Below are 23965 nucleotides of genomic sequence, written 5' to 3' on the forward strand. Positions count from 1 at the left end.
GATCCAGAAATTCCTATTGAAGTAACCCGAATTCTGTTTAAGTCAACCAAAAATCTTGTTAACTTAAACAAAATTCGGATTACCTCAATCGGAATTTCTGGATCGTTCATATTTGACCAGATATTTGGTTAATTCAACCAAACCTTTTCTTCCGTGTGTAAAACGAGAAATCTATATTTATTATTATACAAAGTTGGGTAATAATTAATTATTTAAAAATTAAGTTAAAAATTAATATTTCTTAACTTAACTTAGTTAATTTCAAGTAAATAAACTTTTAGATAACTTAATAGAGTAGACTGGCAATTAAAAAATATATTAACTTTAATTTATTAACTTTTTCGTATAAATTAAAATAGGTCATTAATATTACAATTATTACAGGCTGCTTCCAATGCAAAAAGAGAGAACTAAAAAAATAATGACAGCAGACTTTTTTGTCTCTCTGAGTGTATAATTAACTTTTAACTTTAATAAGCTGTTATTATAATTTTAACTCAGTTTTTAATTATATTAATTTTCGTAACTTCTAATAACTAAATTGATTTTATGGATCATTAGCTTTGAGTTTAGTTAAAAAAGAATTAATTTACGCAATTTTGATGTTTATATATATTAAAAAGGATATAAAATAATTTGAAAGTAATATATCTCCCTTTGTTTCCTTCATCTTGATTTTGTCCGAATTTTCCCCACATATTTGTAAAAAAAATACAATAATGATACGCGATAACAGCAATTTTTTCGAAATAGAACACGAACGTATACGATAACGAGAGTTTGTTATTATATGGAACAGAAAACTTATACAATTGGCGACGTAATAAATTGCGGAGCGTTAATAAAACACGTTCATTAAATACCGGCGCTGAGTGTATCGGCGAATCGCGATTTGTCAAATCACTCGCACGGCAATAACACGTGAATTCAATTATGCGTTATCGCTGTTTTGTTGCTTGATAAGCCAAGAGGTCGTTAGGCGGGTTGCGTTGCGGGGATCCCTGCCCCTTTTTAAAAACTCTCGTTAAACCGCGTAATTAATTCGTGGCGCTCGCGGCGCACGAGACAGATAATTAATTAAACCGCAATATCCCGCCGTGGATAAGGGTTTTATTGCCGAATTTATCATGGCGTTTAAACTCAACGAACTTGCACTTATCGCTCAGAAAACATTAATATAAATGGCCCAAGACTCGAGGGTAATTACCGACGTAGCATCGACGTAATTTCTGAATTAAATCGAATGCTTTTAAATGCGTTTGGTATTCATTGAAATTTTACGTGTCATAATCGTCCGTCATTAAATATAATAAGGACTTCTAAATTATGGATGTACCCACAGATAGACAATTGTGCGTAAATTTGGCAGCAATTTATAAAAAGATTGCGTCCCTTATGAATGGTTTATAATGCAATCATATTTATCACATAGAATGAAAAAATAGAAATAGGAAAGAGATTCGAGAAAAATGATCAAAATTTGATTAAAACAATATATCATACAAAATGTAATATGAAAATCTCACGCTTATTATCCAAGTTGATATTATCGTTTCATCGAAACTTCGAGTAGAATAAAACGGAAAATCGTTCTTGTATATTAACAGTTCATAAGATAAAGTCTCATTGCGCGAATCAATTAATAATTCTTAATTCAATTAGGCAGTATCGTGCACGCAATAACAACGATGATATCTTTGAATCAATGAGACGATAAGTCCTTGAACTTTATTACGCGGATACTTTGCTTTAAAAGTTAGTGGAGCAAGGAAGTCGGGTTGTCATGGGAAATCTAGTGTGCCATCGTAATTCGAAAGCGATTGTTCGAATTTATGAACCCATTAGGGTGCTCCTAGACGTTCGACTAAAGCTGTTCCTGATTCCTGACGCTATAAAAGCGACCCACGGCGCTATTTTGCCCAGAATACCACCCATATATTACAAATATCACATTTATCTACGCGCAATTGTATGTAAGGTCTCACATGTGAATTCGTTTCTTTTCGCAAATTAAAGTTTTACAATTTTTTAAGCACTGCTTGGCGCATAATCGCCAATCGTGCGATTGTTTTTGATTACAAAGAAGACCAGCGACGTATTACACTTGGGATATATTTGTAAACACCTGAATTTAATTATTATCTATTCAGAGTATTTTATTAGCTATTTCAATATTCATAAGTCATCGAGATATTGAATTATCGAATAATAACAATATATAAGAAATATTACACGTAACAATGACAAGAAACGTAACAACAACACAACAAATTAATAATGATAATTATATAGTATAGGGGAGTCAGCTGCAATAACCTTGATCTTGACATGTTGTTAAGGACATCTTACTGAGTGACTTTTGAAAGGTTTTAGCTGTCACTGATTGGTAATTAAAAAATTATGAACAAAAGAAATTTTTTAAATACGATGTAGTTTTATTTGTGTACATTAAAAAATAAAATAAATATACCAAAAAGTACACGTATACACAGTTAAATCCGTAGTATCAAATTATACTTAATTTGAATTATTTTTAACCATTCCTATAAGTCGCCACTGCTCCTACTAAATATGTCGTTAATTTAACTAATGTAATGGAATTAAATAATTTAACTTAAGAAATGTATGTAAATTTGACTAAAATTTAGTTTATTTTTTATTATGTTTTACGTTAATGTAACCTTTGTTTTAGTAAAAAATGACTTAATATTGTTTTAAATGGGTTGATTAGATGTGGTTGTTTTTTTAAACACATGTTTTGTGTTAAAATAGTAAATTTTAACACACATGATAGTTAAAAATAACTAAATATTATTTAACTCAAGAAACTGGTTTAAATTTGACCCTCCAATATTTAACAGTATATGGGTCGGAGCTCCTCCCTTCTCTCCGCACCCCCTTCCCAAACAACTAACCTTAACTTGAAATATGATAAATAGTATCTGTATATTGTATAGTAATAGTATATTGTTTTTCATTAACTTCATTCATCAAATTACAAAGATGCAAAATACCTATACGGCTTATCATACTTCAATAGAGGGATTAGGTTAGGTTAGAATTAGTTTTTTTAGGAGGGAGTGCGGGGAGGCGGAGCCCCTGCGCATATACGTATACTTTTTGCTATATTTACCTTATTTTTCAATATACATAAATAAATAAAACTACAATTTAAAAAATTGTATTTAAAAAACTTCTTTTGTTCGTAACTTTTTAATGACCAATCAGCGACGGTTAAAATCTTTCAAAACTCAGTAAGATATCCTTAATAACATATATGAAAATCAAGGTCATCGGAACTGCCTTCCCTATATCATATAATTACCTTAATAATAAACAGTTTTTTTTTATTATTTTACGATTATTAATATTGAGTAGGAAAGGAAGCGAAGAAGACGTATGTAGGTTGAAATATATTGCGAGGCTGATCGCATCGAAATATAGAAGTACAAAAAGAAATAAGAGCCACATCCTAAAGTGGACATTTTATGTATTTTTCAGCAGTGAGCTCTATGCGCCCGATCGATAGTACTAACTGCATTCTGGTTCAAGATATCAAGGCTGTCACTCACGAAAACGCACATATTCACGACTCGATATCTACGCAGATACCTACAGAAGGTAAATATCTAGCGATATTAATTTGCATCTACTCTGCATGATGTAAATACTCTCGCGTACAGCGTCACACGGTAATTGCTTTCGGGAGGCGAATGGATGAACATTCCGTCGATATAATGCCTCTAGTACATACGGACTATATCGTCAAGCCTCCAAATGTCATCCGCTATAAAGATTTCACACTACGAGCCGCGTACCATTTCGGGGATATAATTGAGCAATTGATGTGCGCGTTACGTGTAGCGCGCGGTTGACACGAAGATAAACTGAGAGATTCAGGGTTCATGTATACATAGTGTAACATTACGCGAAGAGGCAGCTTGAAGTCATCGGCTTAAGGTAGTTGTGTCATGAAATGAATTTTGTGAAAATTCGATTTGCATTACATACATATTAAAATATTACCTAATTGCTGATGTAACAAGATTCTAGATCTTAGATATTTGCTACTAAAATTGACACTTTTTATACGTGTTCTTTGAATTTAGCGTTATATTTTTAATTTCTACTTTTAATATCTTTCAAACAACATGTAAGATTCTGGTAAAAATTACTATGATATTAAAAATAATTACTAGGAACTAATAAATACTATAATATATTAATATATATAGTCATTACAAATTCAATCATACAAATTTCATGAAAATTTCAATACTATTGATAATTTTATTTCGAAAATACAGCAATGGAAAGTTGATAATTTACAGCAGAGTTGAGTAATAACTAGTATTCAATTAAAAGTTAAATTAAAAAGTTAATAATTTTATGCTTAAATTTGTTATTTTCAAATAAACAAATTTTTAACTTAATCCTTTTAGTTCTGGTAGAACATATACTGTCCTAAAAATGTGCTTAAATAACTGCAACTTTATAGCGGATCAATATATTTTAATCGTCCTCTTGTTGTAATATTTTAAAAAAATATTTTTTAGTTGTATGTCTGTTGTACAATAAACAAAATATTTTATATAAAAAATATATATATATATTAAGAAACACAATATTTCTTAGGTACTTTGTGTATATAATAAATGTCTACTAACTATAAATAAATATAATTACATACAATATCAAAATACTATTCATCGGTGGTCACTGATAACCAATTCAAAATTGTAAAAATGCAAAATGGCGTATCTAATACAGCTAGGAAATATCAAAATATATAAAATTATATATATAAAATTATATTATACATTATATTGTTCCAGACTCTCCTTCTCACATTAAGTGGAAATGTAGAACGGGTTGAGGTGAACATAAAAGTCCTTCACCGTTTTACGATATTTGCAATAATAGTCAAGATATTAATTAAAAAAGATTGGTGAATGATCACGCGCGATATGGTAGATGAGCTGCAGTGGCGCCGTCTGCCGTTGTATACTTATACATTAGGTCAAACTGAACAAAAAAGTCCTCTACCATTTTGCAAATGACTACATAGATTTTTAGATATTAAAAAAAATTGAACTAAATTGAACTACATATATGATTGTGTACCATAATGCACAAATTTTCTTTAATTAATATCTAATGTTCACCTCAACCCGTTCTACATTCCCACTTAATGAGATGGAGAGTTTGGGACACCCTGTATGAAATCAATCGGATCAAAAATTGGCACGTATAATTCTTTTTGTCGCTAATGAAGAATCTGAAATTGAATTATATAAAATAAAAAAATCATGAAAACAATAAAATATAAGACACAAAAAATAAAAAACGGACTCTAGAGTATGTTTATACATATACCTATTGTTTACCTGCTCGCATTGAGAGCCGATAACAATATAAATCGTTGATTAACATACTACTCAGCTATACAATTTATTTTTTTAATATTAACATTTGAAATTTCGATTCTTAGCAAAGTCAAAAACCTATACAGGATAAAAATTATTATAAAAATAGTAAACAAAAATTTGACATTCTATTGAATACACGATATAAAAAAACATTTAAATAATTACAATAATTTTACGTCGATACAATAATATTGTAAAAAATTAAACGTGCATGATATTTTTAGACAAACATAATTTTGATTATAATTTCTATATGGTTCAAGATTAAAAAATTTCGTTAAAATTATATCTTTTTGCAATGTTTTTTTATAAAGCGCTATACTGAAATAGTATAATTTCCTATAGAAAATTTGACGATCTAAAAAACATTTATGTAATTTCGCAGTAAAATAACAAACATATAAAACATGCTCAAACAAATATATAATAACTTTGATTATAATTTCTCTGCATGAACCAAGATTAAAAGATTTTGTTGTAATTTTCACTACAATATTATCTCTATGTATACAAGTTCAAAACATATCGGCTATCGCGTGCTGATGAAAGTCAGCGAAATAACAGTTTTAGACCCATGACTACTATAACCACTAAAACCACGAAGTAATTTAATTTAACTTTGCAATCAAAGCAATGTACTGCATTGCACTTTTATTAAAATGTGAATTTCGCCTTTACAATCGGCAGTTGGCTCTTATTTGCCTTATTCTTTTGTTAAAAAATTTGCGTTTCAAGAACCTTTGAATTTAATTTCGCACTCCGTAACTTTTGCAAAATGACCTGTGACTATTTGTGTCATCGTTTCGCGCAATGTTTTATATGATCGTATTTGTCACCTCGCAGAATCCTTATCCACGAGTACAGCGGAGCACTCGAACGCTGCGGACAGCGTCGGCGATCAGCAGAGCGATCCGCAGATCCAGCAATCCGCGCAGCAATGGCCAGCCGTGCTGGAGTTGCAGGCGTACAATGTCGCACACTCCGCCCTTATACCATCGTACCACTTCTGGAACACCGAGTTTCGCAACAAACAGCCGGCGTTCATCCGGTTGAACCTGACCCTGCCGTGGGGTGCGAACTTCGCCGTTTACGGCAGACGGAACGTCGCGCCCAGCGTCACGCAATACGACTTCGTGGAGTTCGTGAAGGGCGGCAGGATCGTTCACAGGCTGAAGAGGGACGCCACCGCGGAGGCCGTCAGCTTCATGAAGTCCGTCAGCATGCAGGATTCCTACGTGAAACGCGCTGCCGAATCGCCCACGTCTTATCAGCACGTGCTGATCAAGAGAACGATAGCCGAACCGATGACGGTCAATGTCAGTCTGCTGCAGTATTTCGACACTGGCGACTGGTTCTTGTCTGTATATAACGATGAGCTGCAGCCTTATAAAGTCACGTTGGTTGTAACGGAAGCCGAGGGCGTCTCCACTACATGTCCTAACGATTGTTCCGGACGCGGATCCTGCTACCTCGGCAAGTGCGACTGCATAGACGGATATCAGGTATGTTCCAGCGGAACGAATCATAAGCTATAAACTTATATGGGCTTTCTACAATAAACCATTAGTCATCGCTTATATCTCTTACACTGGTCAAAATTATAAGTCATTAATCTCAGGAAATTTGCATTCACAATAAGTTGTAGTATTATTGTTGCGTCACGTCATATTTCATTCAATCAGAGGGAAGATAGTTTTCAGTTCTGGTCAATTTTTCCAATAAAGACAGCGGACATATATTGCTCTTTGATTGGTCAATCATAAAGCAATCATGACTTTTAAGCTATAAAAATGGAATTTGCACTCTCCATACAGTCATTGATCATTGACTTATTATTGACTTATGATATAATAGTGACTCGCTTATAACTTGTTTCTGACTTCTGATCCATTATTAATAACTTATTGTATAAAAGCCCAATAGAGATAGATCGCGTATTTTTATGAGGAAGTTGAAGTTGAGAGTAAAGAATAAAGATATACTGACAAGGAAACCCACACAAATGTCCGCCTCTGATTTTCATGAACTTGTAATATGTTATACTTTAGACAAAATAATAGATAAGTTTTTTACTATATGTGCCTTTTCGCAAGTTTAAGGGATAGAAAAAAATATTTTGAATAAAAGTTGAATGGTTTAAAGAGTACTTTACAGAAATTATTTGAAAAAAAATTTTTTTTGTTCATATTTCCCCCACCACTTCTTATTATAATTGTTAAAATAATTTCTGTAAAGTACTCTTCAAAAGTTTCAACTTTTATTCAAAATATTTTTTTTCTCTTATAGTTTTCATTATATTCCCTTCGAATGAAAAAAACCGATTTTCTTCAAAGAGGTATTTCATCCCCTAAACTTGCGAAAGGGCGCATATAATAAAAAACGTATCTGTTATTTTGATCTAAAGTACAACATATTACAAGTTCATGAAAATCGAAGGCGGACACTTGTGTAAGTTTCCTTGTAAGTAAGATACTTTTTCTGTAGAAAGTATTTTGTAGTTTTACACAGAACTGTAGGAAGGGGAAGATAATGTAAGGGAAAGAAAAGAGAGAGTGAAACATGATGAAAGAAAGTGAGGACATATTGACCACGTGATTGCTTCTCCTCCTTTGTTCTCCTCACTAACTAGACAATTAGACAAGAAAAACATCTTACTATCATACATTTTCTCTCAACAATGCTAATTCCTTCAATATCAATTCAATAGCCCTTCTCTCTCAATGGGAGTGTGCAGTCTATCTCTATTAGTTATATCGTAAACTATCTATTATATTTTAAACAAAAGTGGCGACGCTAGCTTGCTTTAAAAATAGTTTAAATTGAACAATTGAGAATATAAAAACTACGGAAATGAAAGAAGAAATGAAAAGCAAAAGTAACTAAAAAAAGAAGCTAAAAACGTATTCAGATAAAAAATACCATATATACTCGTTTAAAAATGATTACCCTCTTAATTATTTAAGACTACACTCCGACATTTGCATGTCGGCATTCCGGCTTCAGAGTTGGAGCCACGTTTTGAATTGTTTCCAACGTTTCGTGAACATTTCACTTCATCAGAAAGAGGAGCAAGCTAACATTTAGATTCAGAATCAGATTTCTCCTTTCTCTGATGAGAGAGATAAACTGAAATGTTTACGAAACGTTGGAAACGATCTGTTAAAAAACGCGGCTTTAACCCAAATATCAAAACAAACATTATTCCACACCGCGAAAGCTTCAAATATTATTTGTATATCGGCTTTGCAGCCTTTCGATTTTAATTCTTGAATAGCCAAAAGTTATATTAAAGAGATTCTGACACTATTCTTTAATCAAATAGTATTTTAATAATAAATAAAATTGTTTAAAATGATTAAAAAAATAATATTGCAACAATATTAGCGAGATAATTGTAATGTTATATTCGAAATATCATAAAAGAATATGTAATTATCTTTTACTTTAAAAGTTATCTTAATATCTTAAAAGTGACAAGATAAGAATTTAAAATAAGAATTGTAAAATTTAATGTCAATACCAATTGTAAGAAAAGAAATATGTACTTAAATGTATTCGTTATTGTATTTAACATATGATCAGTGTCATTTAATTTAAATTAGAAATATATAGAAAAGCTACATGTTAAAATAATAAATATATAAGAGAGATAAATACAGAAATGATATTATCATGTTATTTCAGATTCGATGCTAATTTATCATGTATATAATGTTGTTATGTTTTCATTTTGAATACTTAAAGTACACATATACAAAAAAAAATTGATATTTTTGTCATTATTTTTTAATCATTTTTTCCTTGATTAAATATAACAACATCATATATTTCCATAATAATGCATTTCAAAATATTTCCAAGTAACAGTATGACGTGATATATTAATTACACGTTATTGATGTTAGAGGCATCATTAGTGCGTCATTAAAACATCATTTTACACCATCATATTTACTGGGTTTACTCTTCAAAATGGAGTAACTTCTGATCTAGAACTCTGAATCAATATCATATTGTTTTTAATTACTTTTAAATGTAGCAACATAAGTTAATTTTTTCCAAATTTTTTTTATTTTTGAAATATGAGCAATATATCCTTAATAGCTTCGCGTTATTCATGGCGGATATTGTAGAACGCGATACTTTGCGATGATTCCAGGGTGCTGATTGCAGTAAGAGTGTATGCCCGGTATTGTGCTCGTCTCATGGACAATACGGTGGTGGCATGTGTCATTGCGAGGAGGGTTGGAAAGGCGCAGAATGCGACATACCGTTAGGCGACTGCCAAGTGCTCGACTGCAATCGGCACGGGCAATGCGTCAGAGGATCCTGCGTCTGTAATCCAGGCTGGAAGGGCGCCTTGTGCGACGAGCGTAAGTTCCACATGTCTCGAAAGTCGATCGGGAAGGTCGGTCTAACGAAGCGCGACTAACGAGAGACGCGTTCGTCCGCTCTCCGGTCGTAGAGAGATTTAAGAAGAGCTCGCTCTTGAATGTAGAACTTCCGTTTCCTCACACACGTACGACTACGCGAAGACGATCGGGCAGATGTCGAGATAGCGGCGCCAGTTTCCGATACGTCGCAATCGATTTCGAAGTATTACCCGGGAGATTTTCGCGAGCGCGGTGACGTCGCGTTACAGAAGCGAGCGTGCAACGTCACGACGCATATTTCAACTTTAGAAACGGCTTAGCGGAAGTTGCCGTTGCGGGAACATTTACCTCGAACATCTATTTCTGCCCTGGGCATTATTTCTTCATGTTTGTCACGACACCATTAATTTTGCCATAATTCAAGTGTACGTCCTGGACCTTTATCCGGGGAGATTTAAGATATTAGTAATGTAGAGCCCCCGCCAGAGTGGAGAACACCAGCCGGTCTATGTACAACCTATAATTAATGCACGTGGTGTTCTCCAAATTTACATATGGGTCAAGCCGTGCCAATTCGGCGCGACAATTAGTTTCATATTGTTTCGCGGGAATTTGAATAATACATCGGCGAGCGCTGCGTGCCATGCGGGCCGCTCGATGCGTTATAATTTCGTGCTCGCGGAACTTCCGCGAGTTGAATGACGTCCGATATAAATGACGAGATTATTCGCCGGGAACGAGACACTTCGTCTCTGACATTCTCATGGTCCTCGTTAGAGATACGTTCGCCCACCGCTTTTTCCTAAACGCAGACGAAAACGGCATTAGTTCCGCGCCAGTGGAATATGTCAGCTCCAATCGTAGGAACGATAAATTCGGAAAGTAGAACGAATTTGCATCAGTCGCGACGCGACGACAAATGAGAGCTAACAAGCGAAGTCCGTGAAAATCGTCGCGCATTCTAGAGAAAAAGAACTGATGACTCCTTCAATTTTTCGTTAAAATATAACGGCACATCTCTCTTTTGCGCATCTTACCTTTCAATTTTGCATATCCACTCACCGAAATTTCTATGATAATACCTCACGTCTCATTTTCACGCTCATTTTCACGCTTTCAAACATACATTCCTCTTTCTTGACGCTTTCAATGTGATTATTTTTACAATTACATTGATCTACAAAAAAACTTCTTTATCGCATGGATCAAATTATCATAGATAATTATTATGATCTATACAATTTGTTCACGTTGAATTAAAAAATGCAAACAGATTTTCTTATCATCCAGAATTCTCCAGTGATATTTAAGTTGTGATAAAGATATGATTTCTAAGTTTTATGAAAATTAATTTTCTTTATATTTACAGACATGATTTATCTAATTTAAAACGTAGTGACTTTTCGCTATTATATATTGTGGTACGTCTTTTACATAAAAAAATATATTAGTTTCAACCATATAGTTAATTGTCGAAAGTCGTGTAAATAGAAAAAATCTTAATTTTAACGAATTTTTATAAACAAATTTGTTGCTTTTGTATGTGGAGAAACTTTTTAAGAAATATACTTAACATTGATAGTATTTCAACATAAAAAACTTAGAATTAAATTGAATTGCAAATTATATGGAATGTACAATATACAATTTTTAAAATTTTAAATGATTATTACAAAACTTAATAAATTTTTATAAACAAATATGTTGCTTAAATGGAAAAACTTTTTATCTATTTTTATACGGGAGGAATTCTCAATTAGTTTTTAAATTCTATACATAGAAATACATGAGATACACATCAGAAAATTTCCATGTGACATATTAGTTGTCGACCAATGTTATTAACAAAGTATTTTGACTCATTAAAATAGTTATTTTTAATAGTTCTAATAGTTACTTCTAATCCTATTCTAATCCTATTCTAATCCTATTCTGCATTATCCTAACTGTTTCTACGGAAAATATCATACCTATACTCAGGAGATGGGACATCGCGTACAAAAAGCGACTAAATAAGCAAACCGTCTCACCAGTTATAAGCTCAATTTACTTCTCTATGAAATTTTAACATTCAATGGGGTATCACGCACACTCGAGCAGTCAGTCTCCTGCTCGACGTGAGAGCGCGCGCCGACATTCCTGCCAGATTCTAACGAGAATGAACGAATCAATGATCCCGCTCGATCAACGTCGCGCGCGCATAACGCGAGTAAAATCCACGAGAGGAATATCTCTCATCAGTCGCGCCGATCGGCCCGTGTATACATGAACGGTGAATGCCATGCCACCGTCACACCGCCGTCGCCGTCGCTGCGTCGAGGACGCGCTCCGGAATTAAGTTTCATAATTTCCCCGGGGCAGGCGGGATCCGCGAGAATAATGCAATTGTTCCGATGCCATAATTTAAAAAGTTGGTCCATTCGTTCACGCCGTGGACGCAATCAGCGGTGCCCGGGCGTGATGGGGGCGTGAGGACGGTGTGAAGGAGGGGAGAAGTGCGCGGGGATGGCCGATGATAACCGAAGGGATATCCGCCAGGGATGCGAGTCTTCGAGGCTTTTAGGCTTCTTCCAGGAAAAGCTGCGAAAACACAACGCTAATCAAATCGTCGCGCGATCCCACTTTCTCTCGATTTGCAGCCGACTGTGCCGACCCCAACTGCAGCGGTCACGGCGCCTGTATCTCCGGCAAATGTTATTGCAAGGCGGGCTGGCAGGGCGAACGATGCAATCAGGTCGATCAGCAGGTGTACCAATGCCTGCCGGGGTGTTCCGATCACGGCACGTATGACCTCGAGTCCGCGGCCTGTGTTTGCGAGGAACACTGGACCGGTGTTGATTGTTCGCAGCCGAGCTGCGGCCTGGACTGCGGACTTCACGGATCTTGCGAGCAGGGTCGTTGCAAGTCAGTATATATCGCACACATATACACATGCAGAAAAATTTTCTTTAAAATTTTTCTTGAACATAACATACATTCAGAGGAAAAGACATTATGATGGCAATTAGATGACAACTATACGAATTTTATACGCAGAATTAATTGTACATAGTTTAACAAACTATATACATTACAAAACTATATACATACAAAACTGATATCATTACCATGATTTTTTCTTGAATGTAGTAATAACATTCTCTAAAATATAATTAGTGTATTTTTTATTGAAACATTATACTTATAATTGACAATTTAGTTATAAGTATAGCACTGCGATCGATAAAATCTCACTATAGAGATCAGTTAATAGTAGTAACTATCCCTATATACTAACTATTCTTATTCCTATTATTGATGTACTTTGAAAACACAGACAGTGTTATTGTACACGTAAGACGCATGTAAGCTGTTAATTCCACCATTACAAACGTAAAATTGGACTTGCTATAACGTATAATGAATTTATATTATTACAAATTTTACAGTAAAATCATACTTCCACTGATTAAAATCAATAAAAATAGAGCAATAAGATGAAAAAAGATACCAATGCCCGAACACCCTAATCCTGGACATTCCTATTATTTATCTTTAAATACAAATATTTAAGCTTTCAACATAAAAATATATGTACATATATTAAATATACATATATTCTATGTTGAAAGTTCAAATATTTATATTTAGAGGCTAAAACCATACGAATATCTAAGATTATGTACGTATCCGGGAATTGATACTTTTACTTTAAGATGTTTTCATTGAAAATCAATGAATATTCGGTATAACGATATTCTGAAATTCTGAGTGAAATAGTCCTTTCCCTGACTCAATCAGGAGCTTTTTTACTGATTCTTACAATTTAGAAATTCAATTTAAAAAACATGCATTGCGTAACAATGACATGCTTATATTTTACCAAAATTTATACAGGAAGTTTTATAATATAATTGTACATATTAGGAAGCCATGTTTCTATCAATTTAAACAAAATCTTCCTAAATAATAGATAAAATTTACAATAGTTATTTAGATACAGGCATTTAAAGCTAAGAATTGAGTTATAATTTTTTGAATGCCTTATTATTAAAAATAAAAACTGCAACAATAAATTAAATAATAAATCAAACATTACATATATAAAAACAAAAATTATTGAATAAAAGTAAAAATTACATAAATTATTCAAACTGATGTTCCTCGGCTAAGATACATCACTGCGATCTAAAATGGACAGAATAGCCGCACGAAAAATCTCGTGATTGTTTCTTATCTGCTGACATGCGTCATTAATACACTGTATTAAAGCAGATCTAGTGTCCACTGGCTCCTCTTTATCTGAAGAAGGAAGGAGGATCTTCTTCTAGAAGATTAGGAAAAGCAAATCATATTTAATTAGCTTTAAACGCTTATATCTAGATAACTATTGTGAATTTCATCCATGTTTACAGGAAGTCTTTTGCTTAAATTGATTCCAAGAACATTCTTTTAGTATGTACAATTCATCATGGAACGTTTTATATATGACAGCAATAAAAAAACGAATAATTTGATCAAACATATTTTATAAGCCATGATTGTATATAAATTTATTATACGTACAAAAATATATCGGAAAAATAAAAGTGTCCCATATTGATATATTTTTATAGTTATTACTTAGATTACTTGTTATTTCTAATGCTAATATGAAAAAAAATTTTATCTCGGATAGCAACTATTGTAACGAAATCCAGCTTACAACTTCCGCGAAGGACTCATGAAAGTCTATGAAGTTTACGCATCATCTGATCTATACATGCAGAGAACATTCCTCGAAGATATAAACATTTATTTTAACCAAATTTGTGTATCCTAGACTTTACAATAAAATTTTACTTAAAATATATAATATACAACGTACTACTGTGTATGTATGTCTAAATAATAATGGATGTTTGTAACCGTGTCGATGGCGTTGCATTGCTCGTCATTATTTGCAAAGAAATTGTTATACAAATAAATTTATTTAATTAATTTTTGGTTAAAGGAAACGGAATTTCTGATTCTTATAAGCCAAATTCGATTCTAAAAGCTAGACATTTTGTTTCTTTCAACCAAAACGCCTTTAATTCATTCATTGTCAGATTAATTCAACTAAACTTTCTTCTCCGTCTAACATTAAAGCAGAGCTCGGTGCGCGTTGCACATTTCGGCTAATTTTCACATTTGTTTGCAATAGAGGAAAGTTATTATAAATATATGTTTACAAATCATACGTTCCTGAGTTTAAAGCAGCTCGTAGATTGCGTGCGGGGCAATGAGGTAAGGGGAATAGACGGGACAAATCGAAAATCGTTCAAAATGCGCAACGCGTATCGAGCTCTGCATTAAAGCAATATATGACATACATAAAAGATGTAATTTAGTATGGGAATTTTTTTACATGTGCATTTAAAAGCTATTGAAAAAGTTCCATACCGATTGGAAAAGATTACATTTTTGCGTACAGTTTTATATTCTTTGCTCTTTAAATTTCCCAGATTTTCTTGAAATTTTTCTACATTATAAGTATATCCTAATCGGACAAGAAACTATCATGGTACTGTTTCGGTTAATAAATATTTATATTTTAAGTAAAATTTCACTGTAAAGTCTGAAATACACAAATTTGGTTAAAATAAATGTTTATATCTTTGAGGAATGTTCTCTGTGTGTACGTATAGATCAGATAGTAGTCACAGACTTTGACGAGTCCTTCGCGGAAGTTGTAAGCCGGATTTCGCAATTAGGTTGACTGCGAACGTGGTCGGTCATCGTTCCATGAAATCGAATAAAAGGAATGTCATATCGTTTTTCTCATATCCAAGAAATTTCACGCGACCTAGATTCACAAACCCGTTTCAACGCCCGCGGCTCCCGCCGGATCATTGTTTAACGCATGAGATTTGCGGAAATGTGCGAACGTGGCGACTATCCGCGCGCACTCCGCACTTCGTGGAGTATGATGTGTAGGACTTTCCTCGCGACTTTTTACGATCGACATGAATTATCAGATAATGTTGCGCCAAAGACTAAAACATTGTTAAGTTTTCAACGAAAGCCGCGTGCAAGAGAGGAAGGCACACCGTGAGTATTCAATAATAATTCGCTCGCGCGAGTTGAAAAAGAGAGAAAAGAGAGGGGTGGAAGAGATTGGAAAGAGAGAAAAAGAGAGAGAGAGAGAGAGAACGAGTAACATTTTGTCGAGACATTGAAATATGCGATAGGTGTGGGCGAAGAATGGCCTAAAAATGAGTAAATTGCTCCCCAGGACCGCGGCTGCGAAAGTTAAAGCTAAAAAGGTAAAAAATTGCGAGAACAAGGCTCTGTCTTATGAGACGCCAACTTATCACAACTCGAAGGGCCACACCGTCGTCCCTTCCTACTTTCCTTTGTCAGAATCAAGGACGTGGGTGAGGATCTCCTTTCTCATATTCTAAAGCTGACGCCTCTCGTCTACTCTCCTGTCCCATCCTCGAGAGTTGGCGTAAAAGAGGCTCTAAGTGCAAAAAGTTCCGCCGCACGGCGGCGGAACAACTTTGGAACTGAATTCAAACTCACATTTTTTATTACGGCCGGTATAAACGGTGAGAAATGATTTTATGTTCGGCGACACTTCGATTCAACCCCTAACGTATCCCGTTATAACCCCTCACGCGTCTCAACAGAGCATACCGAGCGCGATTAATGTAATGAGATTGAGTTCTTATCTCGCGAGTGGTCGCTATGACCGACAACCTAAGAGTAAAGACCGTCAGCTTTACGGAATTTAGCATATTTGAAAAATATTCTGCTTGATAACCTTCTGTCGCTCTAAATTTTTGTTAAATCAGTGTAGATGATAATTGCAGAAATACAGTTTCACAAAGACATGAAAATATATATTACACACCAAAGATTTCTTATGCTATAACTCTCATTAGCATTAAAATTATTCAATTAGGAAACAGGCACAAAAAATAAAATATTACTATGGTAAATCATTTTATAAGCAGCAGACTTGATTATTAATCTATTATTATCTTAATTGTCCATTTATTGCTTTTGTCCATTTATTGCTTTGTTTTCATTCAGTAAATGGTTAGATCTTTCGTACGCAATAACTGCAGAAAAAGCACTATATCTTGATTATAATCTCAAATTTCATTTTCACTTAATAGACAAAGGTTGATATAATTGTTCAGTAATTACTCGAAAACCCTCTATTCAGAGTTATATCCTAAATATCCAAATATTTATATCCGATTACTATATCGATATTTACATACCGTAATATCGATATTTTATCCTTCATCATCATCGAATATAATCGATAATATCATCCTTTTGCAATTACTTTTGCAATTGTTCCTCCAGGACTTCTTTGCGGTCATGAAAATTTGTTCAGAGCAGTCTTTAACAATAACCTATCGATGTCTCTATTCTCCGTTGTTTCGCTTGTCCGATAAAATAGTGCCAACGATCGATATTCATAATACGCGTAAATGTTTATAAGACGGGATGGTGTATTCATTTACAGATGTCACGACGATTGGACTGGGGTGAAATGCGATCAGAAGCCGTGCGATCTGCGCTGCGCCGAACACGGCCAATGCAAAAACGGGACCTGCGTGTGCAGTCAAGGATGGAACGGAAGACATTGCACATTGCGTATGTAGAATAGCGTAAACTACATGTCGAGCGAGCTTATCGTACTTCATCTCGCTCGAGCGTATACTTTTGTCATTGTGAAATAAGTTTTACGATACGGATCGGTGAAACTCACCGATTCTTTGTAATCAGCTGTAATCAGCTCAATCCACGTCTGCTTTCCTGTTCAAATAGCTGGATGTGCAAATGGATGCAGCCGCCACGGACTGTGCACGTTGCAGAACGGCGAATACAGTTGCAAATGCTCGAGCGGATGGGCCGGTAGGGATTGCAGCATACGGTTGGAAGTGGAATGCGACGACTACATCGATAATGATGAAGGTAAGGATCCTGGTTCAACATCTTAAACCATTAATGACATATTATTGCACATTTGTATCTAATAGGCATTTTTCCTGCAAAATACAAAGCGAGGATAGATTTGTCGACATAAAAATATCATACATTATATGTGTAATTTCGACTATGGTCCGTAATAATAGTTATTATTTGAAACTCGTCTCAAATGAGATATTCAGATTTCAGAGTTAAATGAAAGATTTTCTATTAAATCGCAACTACAGATGCAAATATCACGTTTATCCAACTGAAAAACTTGGATCTCGCTCTGAATAAAAATTTGAATATCTCAACAAATATCTAGAACAAAGTTTAAGAAACAACTATCAATATGAGCCTAAATGAAGAGCTTAATTTCCAGATTTCTTTCGTAATTCGATTATTGCAACGAATGTCAACTCAGAACTTTAACTAAACTTACCTCAAATTTGTACATACACTGATCAGTGTAAGAGTTTTAATATACTTTTTTTACTAGCGACAATCGAAAATTTTGACCATACATAATGCTTCTACATATTTGTGCATCATGACCGTTAGTTATTTCGAATAAATATCAACCTTATCTTGAAGCAGCTGTGATATTAACAGCTGTCCGCGTGTATACAAGACAGGTTAAATCTAGAAATTAAGTGTTTCATTTAGACTCATATTAATAGTTGTATCTTAAAATTTGTTCTAGGTGAGATATTCAAATTTTTATTTAGAAGTTACAGGTTACGACAAATTAGAGATACGTGAAATTAATTACATTTTTACTGTATACTCCTAAGATTCATCGAAAATTAATTCTACGAAAATATCCAGTGCACAGTTTTTAGATAGTACAGATCTCCAAGAGACGTTTTTAGATAGTACAGACCTCCTAAAAACATTCAGAGGGGAGAAGAGAGGATCCTAAGGGCATCCCCCAAAACATTCTCAAGATGTCCCTTGGAAATTTGTGCTGATTGGTATAGACTACCAAAAACAGATTTCTATCGATGGCAAGTTTGTAAGAAAAATTGTAATGATACGCTACCGTAAAAATATTTCATTTTATCTATCTATCTATAAGCACAGGAAAACGAAGAGGGATGAAATATAGAAAAGCTATGATACGACGATCTCGAATTATTCCGTGGTTGGTCTTCGAACGAATATTTGATTACATTTGTCAACACGTAATTAGTTACATGAAATTTCTGATGCGTTCCTATGTATTTTTATGCGCACAATTCGAAAATGAACTGAAAATATCTCCATCATAATTTTTCTAAAATGATCATCTGAAGTTAAATATACTATATATGAGACATTCCACACAATTCGCATAATTTAATTTAACTCGGCGCAAACAGAAGGTTAAAAATTGTTGCTCAGTGTTATCTTCGCAGAGATACAAAGCTCGCTCGAAATGACAAGGAAACATAAAAAATGCAGATATGTAACGAATCATGTTTCTTATGATCAGATGGCATGGTGGACTGTTCTGACAGCGAGTGCTGTTCGCGCAAGGCTTGTTCGGAACACATCATGTGCCTCGCCAGTAATAATCCCGTGGACGTTCTTCTGCGAAAGCAACCGCCTAGCGTTACCGCATCTTTCTATCAGCGAATGAAGTTCCTCGTCGAGGAGAATAGCGTACAAAGCTACGCCCATATGAACGAGTACACGGAAAGGTAAGATCGATCATTTTCCACTTGGACGGATTAAAATTCGAATTAGATCGCTTAGTCTCTTACTTTCATAATATAAGTGAGAAGAACGTTCGCGCGAGCGACCGAGAATTCGCCGTGTGACCTCGCAAACGCTCACGACTCGGTGCATATCTTTCGTGTTCCGGCGATTTTGTGTCGCGCTTTTTGACTGAGAAAAAATGTTTGGTATTTGTAACTATTAGGTGTTTGCAAAAGTTTGTATGACATTAAAACAATTTTTATTTATTAGTAATAATGAGATGACATATAATATCTAAGTAAAAATGTTGGCCCCGTTGCTATCAATAACTTTTTGCCATCTTTCAGACAATAGTTTGACAATGGTTTAGTTTTGATCCCGCGCCGATAAAATAATTCTTTTGAGGCAATCTGTTCATCGATTCATTTTCGCATTTCGTCAGCATTTCGGAATCATGTATTAGACGTTGCATCGATCTAATTAAATAAAAATCAGATGGGGCGATGTCTGGAGAGTACGCTGGATGCGAAAGGACTTCCCACTCGATTCAAACAACATTTCTTTAATCACAATAGTAACATGCGGCTTGGCGTGGAACAACTTTGATAACTTTGCGTCGATTCGCAGCTATTTAAGAGCGCTTTTCCTTCATAGCTTGATTCAGACGCCATAATTGTTGATTGTAATGATCTCACGTGATTGTTTGCCTTGATGATAATAGCTTTAAACTAAAGCATTTCTTTTTGGTCCTACTAAATATACTAAATATAGAAGAACCTTATGATTGTAGATCATAAGGTTTTTTGTGGATGTCGATAGTTAGCCGGGATCAAACCATGATTTTTTGCGTTTATGATTGTCAAAATAGATTTATCGCCCGTAACTGTTCGTTGCAAAAAAAAACACTTTTTTGTTTCTGACAAGCAATAAGAGATAGATGGTAAGTCTAGTTCGCAATCACAGTTTGCAGACAGTTTATAAGGAAGTCATTTTCCTTCCTTTTAGATCATTGCTTTCAAATGACAGGATACTGTTGATTCATCAACTCCGAAGTATCCTGCAAGCTCTTTAGTAGGCCAAGTTTTTGTTAAGCAATGTTTCAAATTTATTGTTCTCTATCTCGTTTGGACGAGCAGAACATGGCTTGTCGTTGTCATCGTAATCATCATTTCTAAAGCTGCTAAATTACTTCTCACAGACAACAGCGGACACAATATTCTCTTCACAGATCTCATAAATCAATCCTTAGTTGTTGTAGCAGTTTCACCTCGATTAAAGTAGTAAAGTTTGCAGTGACGAAAATGAACTTTATCTGGTATCATCTTTAATCTCGTTAAATGTAACGTTTTGTTCAGAATTATAAGTTATCAACCATCAATTCTGATCTAGTATGACCAATATTTAAAAACCAAAAAGCAACTTAAAGGAAAACAATTATTCAGTCGCTACTATAACCATCTATTTATGATCTTACAAGCTTTTGCAAGCACTTAATATAACTACACAAAGAAACAATTACTATTTATGATCAAGAAAATAACTTCTTTATTAAATTCTACTTCGAATGTTTGTGATAATGACTTTATATACGTGATAATACCATTTTCGTGTTAGAATAACTAAAAAAATACGATTGGAGCTAAAAATAACTATAATTTTAGTTAGATGAACCATTTTTTCTCTTGATGTGCAAATCACTTGATTTAATGGAACTGCGTATACCACGGCGAAGACTCGGTCGGACTCGCAAACGTCCCGCATATAACGATAATGATAATGAAGATCAAATAGCCTAGCTGCGTGTTATAGTTTGGCCTTTTTACGACTCTCATATAACCGCGCATTACTTTTCTCGTTCTTATCGTTAGCCAGAAACTACGCGTGTTATCATCATGTTTGGTTGAATACTTTTGTTCCTTTTATATATAATATACACGGCACGCCGCGATTTGTCCACGGAGTGTGCAGTGAACGTCCTTAAAAAAAAACAAAAAAAAAACAGAAAAACGTTATTAATGTCAAAATTGCCATTTACAGGACTGAGGAATTTAATGTGTGAGAAAGTATAATACAATGTATCGCGTCACACACACGCTGCACGCAGTTATCGAGTTATGAATACGATTATGTAACTTGCGCGTTTTCAATTTCTGTGGTAACGGTTTACGATGGGGTACATATTCTCTCGCGTTTTATTATTGTTATATATCATTCTCTTATGTAATCCTTGATCATGTGCGCGCTACGGACGCGCAACAACAATTTCGCGTGCGTGCGCTGGATCGAGTTAGTTAAAATGTATTTGCGGCTTTGAATACGCGTGAAACGAAGTTTCCAATTTTATCGTAGTGCGCCGTAGACGCGCGCAACATAAATCTCGCGTGAATCTTTGCGTGAAATGCGCGTATTTGACAAGTACGAGCCGTGGAAGCCGCGCGATGGCACAAATTTGTCGTCACGGAGGAATCGCGCGCGTGTCTTTGTCGTGCCTTTTAATGAACTGAAAATCATAATTGACGAAAATTCAACGCAGCATATATGGCTGACTGAATAATTCACAAATTCGGTAACTGTCGTGGCTCAATCGCGATACGAGTCGTCACTTTGCATAACCCGCAGCAATAAAATATGTTTTATCGATTGAACGTGTCGCGTGTCGAGACTATTGGTTCGCGCGAACGAATGCAGTACGTTATGTGTCGCAAGTATTTATCGAATGGAGATACCGCGATTAATTATTTATTACATTCATGTCTCCCCCATCGTGAGCGACCATTGAACGATACAAAAATCGCATTACAAATTCGATCGACTCGTCACGAATCCAAACATACCCGTGATAGCTAAAATATCGAGAGTCCCCTCCGGTGGGTGACAACCTGCAAACTTCTAACTATCCTTTTCCCAGTGTTTCACCCCCCCCCCCTTCCTCCTCCGAATGCCGATTGTGTCGATAATCATCTCGGAAGCATTGCCAAGCAAAGATTCTTCGTCTGTAATCATTTTATACGGTGCGTGGAGACGTTTGATACAAATTTTGACAGTAATTTCAATCGAAATCGAACGTGTGTACGTTTGTGCGTATGCCATTGCCAATTGACACGGGCACTACGGCGATAAATAAATAAATGGATAAGTAAATATGTAACGAGTAAACGAGATGTAACGTGTTGTATACTCATTAAATGACATTTGATTTCAACTCGACAGATTAATACGGAATATTACATGCATATTTATCGTACGCATCATTAGCTTGAAAAACATTCAACAGATAGTTCGCACGGTGCTTTCAATACAATCGACGAAACAAGTGCATAATTATTTATCGGAAGGAGTCAACTGACTGTTTACACCTACAAGAAATGATGTCTCAAGCAAAACGACTCGAAGAAGAACTTAAGAGAAAAGAGATAGTTTGCCAAGCAAGATCTGGTGGGAATACTTAATTTTTCGACAAAAGATCCAGAAAGCTGGTGAGATAAATATATTTCTTTGTTCGGCATTGAAAAAGAGAGATTATCGATATTCGCGGTACCCGGCTGGAAGAGGCCGCGTAGGCATTTCGGGGGAATCGTGTATTTTGTCTAGTGTTTATCCTCTGTGTGTACCCCTTCACCAAACCACCAATCACCCTACAGCCGAAGACCGAAAAGAAAAGAGGCTCCGTTCTGCTTACGGACTGTCAACGACTTAAAGTCTGCATTATGAAAATATATATGCTAGAGACTTGCTTTTGTATTATTTTATCAGTTCGTTCATTTCTCACGCGTTTACATACTCTAGGCACTGTTCGTGTGCACTGATCGTTATGAAGCATAACGGTACTCGGCAATATTATGCGCAATAATAATTATTGTAAGGGAGGATAGAGATACATTTTCAAAATTACTTCCGACAGCCCAATAATCTGGCCATTCGTTAAGCGATTACGAGAAAGGAGTTCGTAGATAAAGCGTACGAATGGTTGAGTTGCGGACGGCCACGTTCGTACTCTTTCTTTTTCCTTCGTGTATGAAATCGGCAGAGAAAATTTGCAATTATCTACGAAAATCCTGTGCTAAACTATCGATGCCAAAGAAAAAAAAATGCCACGTGACTCGACCATTCGTAAAAGTATTTCTAAATATGGTAGACACAAGTTAGAAATTTCTCGTGCCATTTTCTTTCTCTTGTTTCTCCTTCTACACTCGCCGCGCGAAAATACGACTTAGTACATAATAAGGTCCATGCCGTCGAAGAGATTCCAAAAATCGTGCATTAGCATTATTTTCGTCCATTGTATGTTCACCTCACAATGTCGGAATATCGATTGCTACTTCGAGTATACTTACGGCCATCCGCAAATCCAATATGCAACCATTTTCTCGAGGGGGTTTGCTTCTCTTAAAAGTCTCAACGCCAGTAATTCTCAGAGCACTCTTGGAGCGTCTGATGTTTATATGTATATATATACATGTATATTTATATATATGTGTGTGTGTGTGTGTGTGTCTATATATATATATATATATATATATATATATATATATATATATATATATATATATA

At 34.9% G+C, this 23965-nt stretch overlaps 1 protein-coding gene across 5 annotated transcripts in view; it reads left to right on the forward strand.

Annotated features, from left to right (window-relative positions):
• LOC116849878 (teneurin-a) overlaps nucleotides 1-23965 on the forward strand; it is a 585779-nt gene that overhangs the window by 523060 nt on the left and 38754 nt on the right. For all 5 annotated transcript variants that reach the window (XM_032827500.1, XM_032827497.1, XM_032827496.1 and 2 more), the window contains 7 exons: nucleotides 3502-3621; nucleotides 6273-6931; nucleotides 9589-9802; nucleotides 12442-12706; nucleotides 17286-17416; nucleotides 17591-17737; nucleotides 19209-19416. In XM_032827500.1, the coding sequence (XP_032683391.1) occupies nucleotides 3502-3621; nucleotides 6273-6931; nucleotides 9589-9802; nucleotides 12442-12706; nucleotides 17286-17416; nucleotides 17591-17737; nucleotides 19209-19416 (1744 nt within the window). The remainder of the gene's footprint in view (nucleotides 1-3501; nucleotides 3622-6272; nucleotides 6932-9588; nucleotides 9803-12441; nucleotides 12707-17285; nucleotides 17417-17590; nucleotides 17738-19208; nucleotides 19417-23965) is intronic.

The sequence above is a fragment of the Odontomachus brunneus genome, unplaced genomic scaffold (genome assembly GCF_010583005.1).
Source record: "Odontomachus brunneus isolate Ranch 3 - 2012 unplaced genomic scaffold, Obru_v1 Obru_scaffold_127, whole genome shotgun sequence".
Lineage (NCBI taxonomy): Eukaryota > Metazoa > Arthropoda > Insecta > Hymenoptera > Formicidae > Odontomachus > Odontomachus brunneus.